This window comes from Columba livia, chromosome 6, assembly GCF_036013475.1.
Source record: "Columba livia isolate bColLiv1 breed racing homer chromosome 6, bColLiv1.pat.W.v2, whole genome shotgun sequence".
Taxonomy (NCBI): Eukaryota; Metazoa; Chordata; class Aves; order Columbiformes; family Columbidae; genus Columba; species Columba livia.
Window position 1 is genome coordinate 16,330,550 of NC_088607.1, and position 16,448 is coordinate 16,346,997.

The following is a 16,448-nucleotide window of genomic DNA, read 5'->3' on the forward strand; positions in this document are numbered from 1 at the left end:
GGGCCGGGGTTTATGCTGGCCCGAGGTTTTCCTTAGAGGAGGAAATCGCTCGCCCGCAGGAGCAGCTCTCCGGCCACACCGACTGTCAGCACCTCGGGCGCCCGGAAACGCCGCCGCCCTGGCCCCCCGCGCGGCACGAGCCCTCCGTCCCGCCGCCCCAATTCGTCCAGCGAGCGCAGCCGAGCCGGGGATCGGCCCCGGCGGCCGCCGCCGGCTCTGCGGCGGGCGCGCCCCTCAAGGGCCACGGCCACGCCACCGCCTTCTTGCCGGGAGCTGGCCGCGCAGGACGCGCCGCGGTTCGCAGTCTGTCCCCGGGGACGCCCCGGGCTGAGGCGGGCGGCGGGGGCGGGCGCCGCCGCAGGAGGGAGGGCGCCGCCGCAGTGAGGCCGCGCCGTGCGGGTGAAGCGGCGGCGGGCTGCGTTGCCATGACAGCGCTGCCCTAGCCGAGCGCTTAACCGAGCAGCGGCGGGACGCCGGGAAAGACAGGGGGCGCCTCCGCGGCCGTACCCTGCCGAGAGGGGAAGGGGTTAAAGCGGGGCTAGCGTACGGGCCAACGCTGTGGGGGTCGCTGTCGGGGGCAGCCCGCTGGAGGGTGTGGGGATGAGCCGCGGCGGGGGCCGAGGGCCGTGCTCCGGGCGCGTAGGGAGGCTGCGGAGGTGAAGCCTCTGCTTCCTCGCCGGGCGGAATGGAGGCTGTTGGCGCCGCAGACGATGTGTTTTATGACGAGGAGGAGGAGGAGGTGAACTGCTACGACTTCGAGCCTCTGCCGACGCTGCTGGAGGATGAGGTGAGTGAGGCAGGTGCGGGGACGGAGCCGCCGCCGCCCCTGCGCTCACCTGTAGAGAGGCGGCCTCGGGGGCGGCCCGCGGGCCCCCCTGCCTCGTCTGCTGCCCCCTCTGCGTCGTCTGCTGCTCGCGCAGTGAGGACAGCTCACCGGCTGTGCCGGGCCCCGGACACAACCGGGGGCTCACCCGCCCCGCAGGGAGCGGCCAGGCTGTGTCAGCACCACCGTTCCCTTTCCGCGTGTTCGCCGCGGGCTCTTGGTTTCTTCTGCCCCATGATCCCAGCTACCAAGTTGGGCTTAGTCCGTCCCCACTGCACCTTTCCCACACAACAGCAAAGTCATGGTCCTCGAGTCTGGAGTGAGTCGTAACTGCCGTTGTAGCCGTGTGCTGATGCTGCAGTCGGGAAGTTCCTGTCCTTGTCGCACATGATAAAGGGAAATTTCTTACATGGATAAAAGAGTTTCCAGTAGCTGCCAACCCGATTTTTGTACAACCATATCTTGCTGCCCTGTGTAAAAAGGTCTTTGTCTCTGGGAAATAAACAAACCACCAAAACAAACCTGTTTGACCTGTTTGTTCAATTACTATGTCAAATAACCCATAGCTGTAACCCAGTTCTGCCCTCACATTTGTCTGGATTTGTACTTAGATTTGCACTTGCTTTTTATTGCTCTTGCTCATCTTTGTATGTTTCCACATGAAGTGTGTTCCTTACCCCCAGTGAATGGGCAAAATGTTTTGATTTGTTGGTTTGTTTTTTCAAGTAAAAGTTTGGTGAGCTATCTGTGACCCACTCGTTCTCCAAACTAGATCTTGCAAGCTTTATTATTTGCTATGTTAAAAACCCAAGCTGAATTAGGATTTAAAAGTGTGTTTGAAAATGAAAAGTCCCTTCCCGTTTTCATAAGCCATCTAATGGCTCAGCAGTTTGGCTCTTTGTCCCCTCATATGTAACATTCAGTGGTGTGGGCCCTCCCAGACTGGCGCAGGCAAAATACAGAAGGCAGGTGGAAGTGGCCTACATTTTCCACATCAGTTTAATATTTAGAGTATTTCTTCAGGGTAGGAGGAGAAGACTGAAGGTCAACTCTTCAGTGTGGGAAAGACCTGAGCCCATTTTTCTCACCTGCTCAATATATACTTTGATTGTGGATTCCCACCAGTCTCTTCTATTTAGTTATTCCAGACACACAAATGTTTTCAATATTCTTTTTGAGAGAATGAACATGTCCTATCAAGTGGTGATTAGAGAATAAAAAAGGGCTGCTTTGAAGAGTACTCGGTGAGCTTACCCAGGCAAGCTAGTGTTTTTTGTGAAATGTGATGAAATTAACGAAATGTATTTTCCATGATTCTGGAATAGATTGTTTTGAAGTTTGTGGGAATTATCTTGGCAAAAACACTTAGGTGCCAGAGAGCTGTGAATGCTGATGTACATAACTCTTAACTGCTTAGTCATTTAGTGGAGCCCGTGCTTCTTATCACTGTACAAAGTATAAGGAATAAGGTTGGTGTCTGATGTATGTGGTTTACAAAAGACAGTATGTGAAGCAAGAAGCTGCCTGAGCTGAAGAAGAGTAGGAAATACAGAGGGTGTTGGTGTATTTTGAATGTCTAGGACTTTGTCCATCTCCTACTCCTTAATATTTTGTTTCAAATCTTCTAAGAAGTGTCTGTGGCCAATTAATTAGTTCTCTTCCTGCTCTCTCTTCCCCTGCTTAATTTTCTATGCTACTGAACTGGTTTATGTTTTCTGAAGAAAATATAAGGGAAAATTGAGAACTAAAGTGAGTAATTAAAGCGTGGTTGTCTGGCCAGTTCACTTTTTTGTAGTTATTAAACCGTAATTGCTTTTACAAGCATCTTTTACTGATAGTGACACGAGAGAAAAGGCATCGGCATCTCTGTTACACAATACAGGAGTTTTCTGGTCATTTGAGTGAACCAGCTTTGAGTGGTCCAAAATACTGAAGTCATGGCTCACCAGAAGCTTCAGTTTGCTGTAGACTCCTGTATTATAGTCTTAAAAGGATGTATTTTTTTTATTGCTTTGGGGACGGAAACTAATCAAATGCACATCTTGGTGTTTTTAATGTTACATTCTCTACAAAGGCCTTGCTTTGCTGCCGTACCAACTTTAATAACAAAGGTCAAGGTACTGTGGCCATTTGACAAATACATGGTTTCTGTGAAATAAGTAACTTAATGTGCTGGAGCACTGGAAGGAAGGCAGCTTACTGTGTGTTTGTGGTGGTGGTATTTTGCTTTGTTTTTTATCTTTACTTAGCCATCCATTGCTGATGGAAACCACTGAACATTCATAGGCCTGCCTTCCCCCCCCCCCCCCCCCCTTTATTACCAAACTTTCCCTTTCCCTGCAAGGAAAATAAGTTTGACATGAGAATAAGTTTGACATGAGATCATCATCATCTTTTGTTTACTCCCCCAAATAATCACAAGACAAAGATGGTTTTGTATGTTTAAAGTGTAGATATCTCCACTGATGATTAATATCCACTCTAGAGCTCAACCTCAAAGCTTCACTCAAAAGAAATTCTACCAAGTTCTGATTGTGACTGGAATTTGTTATTGAAGCTGTCTTAAAAGTTGCAGGTTTTACAGGTTTTACTGGTTCATTGCCTTGATCATAGAACTACTTCTTGTTTTTCTTTTTTTTTTCCAAACTTTTTTTGGCTGACCATAGAATAAGCAGTTCATCTTTCCAAGCCTGTCTTCATCCTACCTGTCAGTTTGGTCAGCTTCAAAGCCTAATGGTTTGTGGTCCAGCTCCTTGTCATGTGTTTGTTTTCAGATACAGGAACTTCTGTGTTGCATTTCATGCTTGGAAGTAGTTCCCCATAAAGCTGTGCAAAACCTCCTCATCCACCTTCAAAATTACACATATGATGCTGAGCACACCACAGAGAAAATGAGATCTTTTGTCTCATGTACTTGAACTGCAACATCTCTTGCTGTTTATTATGTAGGGCTGAACTCAGTGAGACTGGAGTCCATGATTAGTGCTGGAAGGCACTGTAGTAATGCTGCCATTAGTAAATTGATGCATCCTTGGGCTGATGAAAACTAGAATATTGAAAATAGAAATTAAGTTTCACAAACAATAGCATGTTTCATTTCCTACCAGTTTTTTGTTTATTTGTTAAGTGTTATACTTTAGACTAAAAACAAAAATGAATTATTGGACTAAGAATTTGTTCTTGTTTGAAGGCTATTATGAGTGCAATACTTAATTCTCTGAAAAAAAGTGTTAACAAGTTGTTAACCCTTCTGCAAATGGTAATCTAGATATCACTGATGTTCTTCAGTACAGAGGTATGTAAAGAAAGTTATAACTGTATTTTCCAACTGTATTTTACAGTTTTCTGAGCTGTAAGATACTTCACATTCTGTTTTGCTGACAATGACATACTTTCTATTTTCTGTATTCTAAGGAATGTGCAGCTACATCTTCAACGTATATTTAACATCATTCAGAAGTATAGTCTTTATTCTTAATTACTCTATATAGAGGAGAAACTATTATGTGTAATAGCTATATAGCTTTGATGCAAAGAAACTGTAGATAGTTCCATTTTTGTTAGCTTATTTTTCTTTACAGGTGGAACTGATGTTTTGTTTGTATGTTTTTGTCATTACTTTAAGTTCATTAAAGCTTTACTGCTGTACCTATAGGTAATGGATTAGTTTTGTATTCTAAAAAATGTACTGAAAAAGGCTAGCTGCTTTGAACAAAGCATTTTTTCTGAACTTCTTGACCAGAGAAGCCACATTAGAGCCACGTTTTTTTGGAACTGGACTCTTCATAGCCTCGCTGTGATGACAGGGTCAAAGAGGTTGACTTACAGTTTAGGACTCTAACTTAGAAATAAAGTCCATGAGTTATTTTGATCACTAAGAGATCTGGGTGTAATAAGGAGGCCTAGGCCAACCAAGGTGTTTACTTTTAAGTCAAAGAACACTTTTTCTATGGCCTGTTTGGCTTTTCAGTGTTTATTAAATGGTCTGTACCACTAAACTTCGTAACACTATCATTCTTAAGAAAGGCTAATTTAGAGAATACTTTTTCCCAGATCACAGACGGTAGGGAAAACTGCTGTGAAGAGAATTTTTAAGTAGTTTATCCAAAGGCACCTGGGAGAGCTTAAGGGAGACATGGGTTAAACAAAATGTTTTAACTTAGTCTCTCTGCTTTTACCTCCAAATGGTCTGTTTCCCTAACTTTGATGTAGTGTTTATGTAACTTACATAGCTTGCATAGTAAGTCTTCTTTTGATGTTAACACACTGTGATACCTTTGTTCAGGTTAAATGTGCTTCTTCAGAGACTGTGTTAAGAGCAAAGTCATGCACTTGTTGTATCTTGGGGTGTTAATCAGTGTCCTAGAAAGTCTGCGAACTTGCTGGAAACATTACTTGTAGCCAGTTGTGTCAAATGTAATCTATAATACACAAAGTACTGTCCTGAAATACAGGGTAATTTATGAATTCGTATTTTGGCAGGAGAATGTGTCCCTTGCTGATATTTTGTCGCTGCGGGATAGCTGTCTTACTGAGCAGGATATTTGGGCAATTTGCCTGGAGTGTTGCCATTCACTGAAGAGCATTGCCCATTCTGCAATCTTCCAGACACTCTGCATCACTCCTGACACTTTGGCTTTTAACACCAATGGCAATGTATGCTTCATGGAACAGCTCAGCGGTAAGTATTTGTGTTTACAGCCCGTTTGTTTTAGAACTATGGAAACTCATAGTGAGAGACTGTAGTAAAGCATTATATTATATTCCTAAGACTTGTAATTAAAATAAAGAGAAAACAAATACTTGTTTAAGAATGGGTGAGTATGGGTCTGGGTAAAACTACATGTTCAGTTTTGTGATTGATGAACAAAGGCTTTTATGAGTTTGCTTAGAAAATTCGTCCTGGTTATTTTAAGACTTATCCAGGGGAATGTCTTTTATCTCCTTTTTAAACACGGTAGCTTATGTATTTGTGTATCTATGTGCACAAGCCTCTACCTATGTAAAGCACGTTCTTGTTCTCTTCCAGTTCTTCTCATTTCATGGGTATGTTCTATTTCTGGAGAAATCTGACATTCAATGTATCTTGATGATTGTAGCCACAGAGAATGGGGCAATTCTAGTGCCTATTCACTGTCAGAAAGGAAAGCTCTCTCCTGAATAAAGGACTATTATTTTTTTTTTTTTTTTTTTGAGGTCGTGATTTTTAGACTTGGCAAGTGTGATGACTGACTGAGAAATGAATTTTAATATGCTAAAACCCACTATGTAGTAGCATGTAAGGCCTTCAGTTATTGTAGCAGATGAATGGGGGGGGGATAGTTAACTTAAAAACTGACTTCTGATTTATGACAGACAAAAAACCATGTTATTGTTACTGTTCACTCTTCATATGACCCATCTCAAGAGTCTTTGTCTTGAGCCTGTTAGGGATATTACAAAACAAAAAAAAATCTCTTACTCTATGATCCTTTTAAAATTTTCAGCTTGTAACAAGAACCACCGTTGTGGTCCATATACACGCTATTCAGGTCTTGTGTTTTCTTTAATTTATTTTTGACTCTGTGTCAGAATAAGTGCTTATTCTTTTTGTCAAAATCAAAATTGCAGTATTTAGAAAAAAATGGTGTAAGAGAAGTTTGCAACAAATGAATATTTATTGCCTTCTTTGCAATTAAAGGTAGTTTTTCAAATAAACATGTAACATAAAAAGTAATTAATAAAGATGAAAATATATCTTCTTAATTGTTGTGGTATTTGTTTTGTGCTTAAATTCCTCAAATAGGAGTTAACTTTTAGTTCCATGTTAATTGGGTAATGTGGAATCAATTTCCTTTATTTTAAGGAGCTTGTCATAACTTGAGATTAGAAAAAAAGATGGCTTTGTATTTGTAAAAGTATGTGAAAAACTTGTTGAAGAGGATAAATCTACTCGATGAAAAATACCCCTCAACTGAGATCTTTGCTTGCCGCTGGGAAAGGAAAAAAAAATCGATTCCTTCTTAAATGTCTTATTCTAATTGAATAACTGGCAAACAGTCGATCCAGGAATTTGCAATATTCAACTGCTTAAAATGTGGGATAACAAATTCCTGTGCAAAGCAAATGGACAAAGATCTTGTTCCTTAATGTCATGTTAGTCTCTGAGGAAGAGACTTTTCATCAGTTCTCTTTAAATAAATTGTTTCTTTGTTTGTTTTTTTCCTAGGAATGCAAAAAGCTATGTATATATTCTGTTTCCCACACACACACTCCACTATGTCTTTGATTCTTTCTCTTCCCCTTTCCATCAGATCCTGTTTGTTTAAAATGCAGTTTGTTAGATAGGTACTTGCAGAGGTTATCCTTTTTGCTTCCCTATAGTTGTTGCCTATGGATTCATTTATCTAGAAGAAAATTATAACCTCTGGATTTCCATGCCAGTGAGAGAAAACAGCCTGTCACCTCTGCTTTAGCAGAGTTCTGCTTCCTGCAGGTTTTGTGGCACTGAAATGACATTCCATAGGATGTTCTGCCAAGGGCTCTGATATCTTCTTGTCTTCCCAAATCAGACAGGTTTCCATTGTAAACATTCAATTAAAAGGATACAGTGAGCTTTACCAGTGATAAAAATTATATGCTTGTACAGCCTTTGAAGTGTTCTATCAAAAGAAGGGGAGTAGGTAGTGGGGTGATTAAAAGAAGGAGCAGTAGTCTGGGGGTAGGGAATGAGGAGGGACCAAATACCTTCTATTAATTAATTCCCCTCCCTGTTTGTCCCCCAAACATCAGGAAAAAATGGTGATGGGGGATGCAGAATTAGTTCCTATTTTTTTTTAGTGGAAAGGTAGAATCTCAGAACATAGTGAGAAACTCTAAATAAAGTTAGTGGCATATAGATAGTCAGCCATGCCAGGTAGCTTCAATATATGAATATGTCAAAAAAGTCTTCTCTAGTTCTCTCTACTATATAACTGAGTTTAGTATTTTTTACAAAAGGAGCTTTGCATTTCACTTCTAAAATACAGGCCCAAAAGTTTTATTAGTGAAAGCTATGTTGAGTATGCTACTCTGGTGAGCATACTTTTTTTTTTCCCCTGTTGAGAGGGGAAATTTATAGTCTTTGCTTGTAAAGGCTCTCAGGCATCTGTTGGCTTCATGGAAGGATACACTAGGTGAGTTGTATGTGTAAGTGAAGTGTAGGGTTTTTAGTCAGGCACTTTTTAAAATCCCCTGGTGTTCTTTACTGGGTTCAAGTGACATCAGTACAGTGAGATACTACATGCATGCTTGGATGCAGCAGCACTGCTCTCTTAAGGTGTCCCTTTCTTCCTTCCACCTCTTCACTAAGAAGTGGCTGCTGCAGTAGCTCGTTTCTCTGCTAAGCAGCATGCAGGTGGGGAATGTGCTTCCTCAACTCTTTTATCATAATTAAAACAAACTAAGCAGAAAGGTCAAGATGCCTGTAGATGAAGAGGCCATTAGCTGTTCAGGTTGGTTTTGCTGCTTGAACCCTTATGCCCCAGGTCTGCAGTGGAAAATAGTGAATGGAAATGTTGCATTAATCAAATTAGACCTGCAAGCCACAGCTGAGCCACACCAGCTTAGGTCATAGCTTAGTGCAAACATAAATATATGAAGGCAAGAAGTGGTTAGGCATGATAAATGTACCTCTTTGGGGTGTTTTGTCTCTTTTTGTTTCTTAGTAGGAAAAGTATGGTATCTTCTTACAGAAAGCTTGAAAATAACACTTCATTTTACTTGCACTACTAGTAACATGGATAACAAGCTTTTTGTACATTAGATATGAGTGAACCAAAATACTGCTATATACATAGTTTCTTTCAAATCATTTATGAGTATGTCATTAAGTTTGTATTATCAAATTGGTTTTGTTTTTAAGTGAAAAAGACTACTAATTTTAATATGACACATTTCTTTTTGCTTTCAAAGATGATCCAGAGGGTGCCTTTGTTCCACCAGAATTTGATATCACCGGTAACACTTTTGAGGCAAGTTCATAAACTTATCTGTGAAGTAGAGGGGGGTTTAATCATTCTAGTATTTCTGGCAGTACCAAATGCTCAGCATTCTCAGTGTATATTATTAACGCATTTAAAGTTTGTGAATAATAAATTCTGCCATTTAGATATGTTTTGTGGAAATAAAAAGTAAACTTTATATGCTATATTAACTTTCTGTATAAACATTTGTTTGCTAACTGTTAAAATGTGAGAATCTGTTTTGGCTGAATAATGTGTTGCCCTAAACCACAGCTGGTTTATATTATGTTCCCTGGTATCCTTCACTGACTACATTTGCTTGTTTGGGGACTAGCTATGAGCTTTTATGACTAAATATAAAATTTGTTTGCTGTCCTCTTCAATAAAATAATTCATGGAAGGGTAATCAGCAATTTTATCTTTGATTTAATGAAGAAACAAATGACTATCTGTTGCTTTGCAATGCACAAATGCTCTATGCTGTTAAATTAAATTAGTTTTAAATTGTTTATACTAATTCATTAGCCTCCCAAGTCAGCTATCTCGTTGCATGCTGGAGGAGGGCTTGCTTGCTTAATATCCTTTTTTTAAATGCAGTATTTTTTCTGGCCTGTATTCTTAGATAATGCAAATGCTTTAATTAGCAACTTGTTCTATTCAAGGTTTTTTTTAAAAAAATGTGTTTCTTTATAGTTCAATACAAATACCTTTCACTTTTTGTTGCTATAGCCTTCGTAGTCAGGTTTACAGTTCTCTGTGTTTTCTTGGCAGGGGGAGGAGGGGATGATAAGTGAACTTTGAAAGCATGGAGTCCTACAAGTAGGATGAGAATGATATGGCAGGAAGGGTAGTAGAGAATATGAAGTAGAACAGTCTTTGAAGACTAGAGATGCAACATATATCTCTGTTGCTATGATTTGTTAATGTAGTCACATGGGCCAGCAGAGCTCTAGTAATTTTGTGCTTGCTCTTCCACCCACCCCCAGGCTGTTGTTTTGGGAGTCTTTGGGGACAGGGGGCCAGCACAGGTGGGGAGTGGTTAGGAGGTGACCAATATTGCATGTAAACTTGGCAAGTGTGGTAGTCTTTATATTCAGATGTGGTTGAGGAAAGCAACCCTCAAAGTCACCCAAAGGTGACTAATTTTTGTTTCTTTCTTCTTTCTTTTTGTTGTACTGCTGAAGCTGGACTTAAGATTTTTACAGAAATATGTTCTCTATCCCTTACCCCTTAACAAGCCTTCAAGATGTGACACAGAAACACAAAATTTGTGGAATTATTTGCTGATCTGGCAAGCTTGCATTTCCCCCCAACCCTTTCTCCACCTCTATGAGTTGCTGAACTCTTAGGCATACAGCAAATAGATACACTGAAAGAGGTTCAAAGACCAATGGGATGGAACAAGGTGAAATGGGGATTTGGGAACACTGTGAGAATACTAAGTGAGAGGTGTATTGTTTTTCCTTGGGATTTGTGTGCATTTTGTCTGACAGCTGCAGTATTTGGAGTATTCATGGAACTTTCAAAGCTTTACCTCCTACCACTTTTAGAGTTTGGTTCAATTTTAAGTACTTTTGTACCAGATCAAATTCTGCCAGGGATTCCACACTGACCTCTGCTTGCTTTTGCAGTTTCTAAGACCTACAGTAAATTAATCCTTATCTAGTTGTTACAAGGGTTTTATAACATTGTAATTTTTCCAAGCTAGCTGTTTTTCTTCTCTGTGGTAATACTTCAAGATCTTATCATTTTCAAAGACATTGATACTTTCGTCTATCCCCTCACCCTTGTTGTGACCTCCTAGTACACAATAGCAGAATACCACTGTGTAGACATCTCTCTGAGGAAACTCTAGGCCCTTGTGCTTTCCCAGTATTAAATATTCTTTCCACTATACCAGTAAGTTGCCTTTTTTACAGGGGTGTGAAATCTTGTGTTACTGCTTGCTTCTTCCTTGGTATTGACTCTACTGTGTTGTTCTTTGTTGGAGCTTTTTTGCAGCTGCTTTGTTGAAAATAATGGAAAGCTGTGTTTATATTGAAACTGTCTATTTTCAATATAAAGCAAAAAATTAGTACTGGAGCTACTCATTATGTTCAGGATGATCTTTGATAGCTGTTACTCCACTGTCAAAGCTCAGCTGATTAAAAATACTTATGTCAGCCAAAGGTTTCACTTGATTGGAGTATGACCTATTTTGTGGCTTCTAAAATGGAATCACACAATGAGGTTTGTATAGTTGCTGGATGACTTCTTCCTCTTCAAACTCTTTTAAAAAAAATCCATCAAATAAAGCTACAGTTATTTCAATAATAGATGTTTTGTTTCCTGCTTGGTGAGTTACTGATCCAGACCTCTAATGGAATTGTGACTAGGTCTAATTAGTTGCTAAACTTAGCTGGCGCTTACAAGCACACAATGGTAATAGACGCAGGAAATAAATTGAAATGCATTACTGTCCTGGTGTCTGAAACAACACTATTAAAAATTTCAGTTTCTAGTTGGAATTTCAAATAGCAAGAGATCTAAAGCTTTGTCCAAATGATGATGCACAGGACTGAAAACTAATTGATTTCATGTGGTTTGTTTTAGAGTTATGCCTTGTTTCCTGACCTGCTCTCCATTTGTAAAGTGGGAAAAATAACACCAACTTCAGTTATTTTTCTGAGTGGGAAGGTAAAAACTAGCCTTTCAGGGAGCTGTCAGCTTCAGTGTCAGGTGTAGAACAGACTTTTTAGAGAGAAAGATGTTAAGAAGGAAGTAGATGTGAAAGGGTCAGTTGGTGCCAACAGTGAAGTGTGGCTGAGCCTTCCAACTGGCGACTTCCTTAGTGCTGCCACAGCTCCAGCTGTGGGGCTGGAGGAAGGATTGCAGATTCTGAGGGTCTCAAGAGACCTTGAAATTAGTGTGTTGCTAATCAGTTGCAACAGCATTTAATCGGGTACTTCTGTCCTCCTCTTCCTGGTGTAAGCATTGGCACAGAACGAGGGCAAAAAAAGCAGCCAAGCAGGTACTGTTGGTCTCTAAGGTAGCACTGGACTAAAACAGAGAATCTCCTGGGTGTCTGTTAATTTTTTTCCCCTCTAACTTTGCTATCTCCTTACAGACTTCTGTTACCATTGTGCCCTAATAACTGCACTGTTAAGGGTTGGTGCTGCCAAGGGAGGGAACAGGAAAGAAGCTTTAGAGTTAGGATCTACACTGTAAAGGTGATTTGCATACAGAACATTTATTATTATTTTTGCTTTAATTCTTAATGCATATGCAGGTACGTGATGCGGCTGTGCTCAGTAAAACTTTCTGATGACTAAAGCTGTTACTTGCCTGCATTGACAGAAAGATCTCACTTTCTGCTTCTCGAAGCTACAAGGTGTGTCTGTATTTGCTATGGCAAATACTAACTGCTTTTTTTGTTCTTGTTGAATCATGAATCACAGAATCATGAGCTAGAAGTCAGTTAGACACATCTTGAGTATAAAGGCTAGCCTCTGATTTTGTAATGTTTTACTAGCATGCTACTGTAGAGAGCAGTATAGAATGATAATTTTTCTGTTTTAGAAAAACATTAAGAGACTGAATTGCAAAAATAGAGATTTGAGGCTTCTTTTAAAATTTGCCTACTTGACTATATAGCGGGCTTATATAAAAATTCATCTCCAGTATAAACTAATATTGAGTCCCGATTCCCTCCTCTAAATGTGAAGAGCTTTAAATTTTTCCTAGTGAAAAACGTTCTTATTTCATTTTCTTGCCCTGGGCAGTACAGTGCTAGACTTGTGAAATTTGACCAATGAGAGGCACAACAGGAATAGCTAAATATTGGTGAGTTCATTAATAGCCTTATTTCTATCACTACAATACAAATTTGCCTCGAGTTAAAAACATCAGCTCTCTCAAGCCAGTTTCAAATAGCTATTTGTCTGCATCACAAAACTGCCATTGAGTCTGACACAGAGGTTCATTGATGTAGAACCCCACATTTCTAAGATATGAGCTTTCAGTGAGATGAAGGAGCCATGTCTGCCATGTGTGAACTTGCATTTATAATCTTTTAATAATGTGGCTATTCAATTTTGCCTGTTCTAGTGAACCTCCGTAACAGAAATCAGTGAATTTTCAGTCTTATCTACCTTTTTTTAATGTATCTGTAGCAGACTGGATGCACTTCTTCCATTATTTAGAGGTGATAAAATGCAGTAGTTCAGAAACCTTGGTTAAAACCTTTTGAAAATAAAAGAACTGAAACAGTGGTACAGAGTTGAATAGAGCCTTGAAGGGGAAATGCTGGATAGAGCATGAGAAGAAAGTGAAGTTCACACTTCTGTCTGTTTTCTCATCTAGAACTTGTTCTTGGTTTTTGCTATCACGGCAGCAGTGGGGTTTGCTGATCCCTCACGTGGGAGAAAATCAGAACCAGAAAAGGCTGAACACTGCCTGGCTCTGCTAGAATGTGACAGCTGTCAACTTGCAGTTCTCAGTGGGTTACAGTTTTCTATTATTTAAAAAAAAAAAAAAAGGAAGACAGACAAATTGTTTCAACAACTTTAAAATAAACTATTCTACACAAAGTGGTATAACTAGTGCAAGTAGAAAGACAAGCTAAAAGCTATTACATTATTGTTGAAAGCTAGAGAGTTAAGATTCATGTGTCATATTCCTGTGAAATGTGACCAGGCAGTTGGATTGATATATACCATATACATACAAATATTTTATATCCATATAAACGCACGGGTTGAAATGCCAAAAAAACCTAGTGTTCTAGGGAATACATAAAGAAAAAAGGTTTGGGTTATATATATGGTGGTCCTACCAAACTGAGCTGACAATTTGGTACTTCAGTATTTCTCGATAGTTGATCATTACTGAACTAGTGCTCAGGTCTCAGCTGTTGGTCCTTCTCTAAATATCAAAGCCTATGATCTTTCTCCCAAATCAAAACAGCAGAAGGTATAAAGGAAGTCTTTCCTTTGCCACTTCCCTGCTCTTTTAAAGCAGTAGCTTTGAATGCTGTGAGATTCTCTCTGCTGTTCTATTCTTTTTTCGGCACTTGGTGCAGGAGGAAAAAAACTTTTTATATGTTCTCCTAGAGGGGTTTTTGGTTTTGTTTTTATCTGATAGGAGAAATAAATCTTTTGAAACACCTAGTGCCCTTCTTCTTGAGTTCTGTTTCCCTTAATTTGCTTTGCTTCCTCTTGAGACTAATTCTATATAAAAGCAGCAAGGCTTGTCATCAGTAAATGGTAACTTATCTCCTCCTGTAGTCAAAACCAGTCTGTCTTCTGAGTGTTATTTAAAGCTGTCTGTTCCTTCTGTGACAAAAATAAATTACTTTTATTTGATTACCTATGCCTCTGCTGTGCTATAGAAGAGGAAATGGAATCCTCCTGCTCTCGCTTTTACATCATCAACCCAGTTGAGGTTCTATTCAGGAACTTAGTACTGAGCAAGTATCAACCTTTAGTTGCTTTATACAAAAGGCTACCCAAAGGAAGAATATGAAGCCAGTCTTTTTTTTTTTTTTTTTTCTTTTTTAGTGTATAAAATACCTTAGAGTTTATTATTTGATTATTTCAAAAAACTACAGCTTGTTGCTTAGTTCTGAAGTTGGGCTTGTGAAGTTGTCATATTAGTCTTTTCTAGCTGGCTTTTTGAGCACATTGCTGGTATTTTTACAGTTTTGCCTCTAAGCCTGAAACACAACTTTTGACAGAGTGACTTCTGTTTTTTTATCAGGAATAGTCTGTCTTTTAGGCAGAAAAATGTCCTCAGAATAGAAATATATAACGGTATAAGTAACCTGCTCAATGAAAATATGTAGGATTTCAGGTTTATACTCAGCTATTAGGTTCCTGTAAGAAGGCATTATCAAAACTAAGATATGTATTTTTTCCTTAAGATTGAGGGAGATTATCCCTGATGTACAAAAGCATTTTTCAGATCAGCTTATTTAAGGATTTTTGTTTTGTGAGAGAAAGAGTGGGAGTGAAAAGAGTACTTGGTGGTCTGTCTTAACAGTTGGTTCTTGTGGTGGTTGAAGTTTGCTCTTTTAGAAGCCTGAGGACAAGTGTTGAGTAAATTTGCAGATAGTTCCCATCATGAGCAAAAACCTATGAAAAAGAGGACAGATTGGTTTCTCCTGTTATCATTGTGCAGTGTCATAAAACTCCAGGCTCTATAATGTTAAAGATAAACAAATGTTTTCAATAGTTTTTTTTTGTCTCCAGAATCTTCCACATAAACTCCTCTGACTAGTACTGACACTTTCTCAACTATGGATTAAGTTGTCTTCCTTGGTCCTGGTAGAGTTACCTGCCAGTTTTTGGTGTTACCATTCAAACTCATGTCTTTGAACCCATCATCATGCTGGTCTTCCTGCTAGAACTTAATTTTCTATAGCACTCTCTGCTTATTTCAATAATTTACGTTTTAGAATGTTTGAAAATGCTTTTGAAATGTAAGCCTGAACCCTTAAAGGCAACGTGAAGACCTCCAGCAAAATTATTCCTTGTCATTACTTGATATCAAAAGTTTTCTCTTTCATTAATTTTATTTCTGTTTTACATGGATATTCAGGTCACTGAAAGATCCATGGTCATTGCTAGACTGGATCTGGAGACTTTATACTCTCTGGGACAATAACAATTAATTTCTAGCATTTATATGAACTGAAAATAAAGCCATTCCACTAGTGCATGAGAACATTCATAAATACCACTGCCTCTCTGAAAGGTTCAGGAACAGATTGACTTAGAAGTAGGTAGAAGAATGGATGACTTCCCAATCTCCAGATAAAATCTTGAGACTAGTTCAGTTTTCACTGTGAATTAGATCATCATAGGTCTATCGAGATTTAATCAACAGAGCCTTCGGGATTGACAAAATGGTTGTCACCCACGTGATTCTCCTTAGCTACAGCATTTAAAAAAAAAAGCTTGAAATAACAATTGAGAACAGTAATATTTTTTAGCCTGGAAAAGAATGCCCTAAAGGAGATGCTATGCTAAAAGGCTGTGAAGCAGCAGTAGCCACAGAGGGAGTATTTGCAAGCCCTCGTAAATGAAGAAGTAGGTGGCAACAATGACATGAACACCTGTGGACTCAAACAAGAGGAAATACTTCTTTGTGAAGTAGTAAGTTGTGGAAGTTCTTGCTGCAAAACATAGCTGCAGGTGGATAAAACTTAGACAACTTCATGGAGATAAAACAGTTGTCGTGGACCATTTACAGACAAGAAGCCTGCAACTACAAAACAATGAGATTAGACTGATATACTAGGTAGAGTTTCTCAGTTCAAACTGAATTATATAAACAGAGGTCACGACAAACCAAAACATATTAAAATGTAGGGGCATTCAACCATAATATGTGATTCATGCTGTTTTCAAGTGTGTTTAGATTTTACTTGTTTCATTGCTCCTTATGTTGTTGTAGCATTGCTTTTTAGATTATTGTATCCATGAAGCCTTGCTTATGTTTTGTGATATAAGCTGGTCACCTGACGTTTGCCTAAGAACGTATTCAAACTTGAAAGCTGGCAGTTGTTAGGTAAATTAAAAGGCAATTTGCAAACTGAAATACCTGAAAACTTCAGCTGTGATCAGATTATTTGAGAAAATCTGACCTGTGGATGCATTTTTGTG

The 16,448-nt window shown here is 39.4% G+C and overlaps 1 protein-coding gene across 4 annotated transcripts in view; it reads left to right on the forward strand.

Moving 5' to 3' along the window:
* Nucleotides 1–233: 233 nt before the first annotated feature.
* The window catches only part of LOC102094856 (kinase non-catalytic C-lobe domain-containing protein 1), a 63,329-nt gene continuing 47,114 nt past the window's right edge, over nt 234–16,448 (forward strand). Inside the window, exons 1-3 of one of the 4 annotated variants that reach the window (XR_010473470.1) lie at nt 234–787; nt 5,306–5,504; nt 8,756–8,814. Coding sequence is in view for 1 of the 4 variants with exons in the window: in XM_005506975.4 (XP_005507032.2) it covers nt 686–787; nt 5,306–5,504; nt 8,756–8,814 (360 nt within the window). In the remaining 3 variants the exon portion in view is untranslated. The remainder of the gene's footprint in view (nt 788–5,305; nt 5,505–8,755; nt 8,815–16,448) is intronic. The other 3 variants (XR_002419399.2, XR_010473471.1, XM_005506975.4) reach the window with 3 other exon arrangements.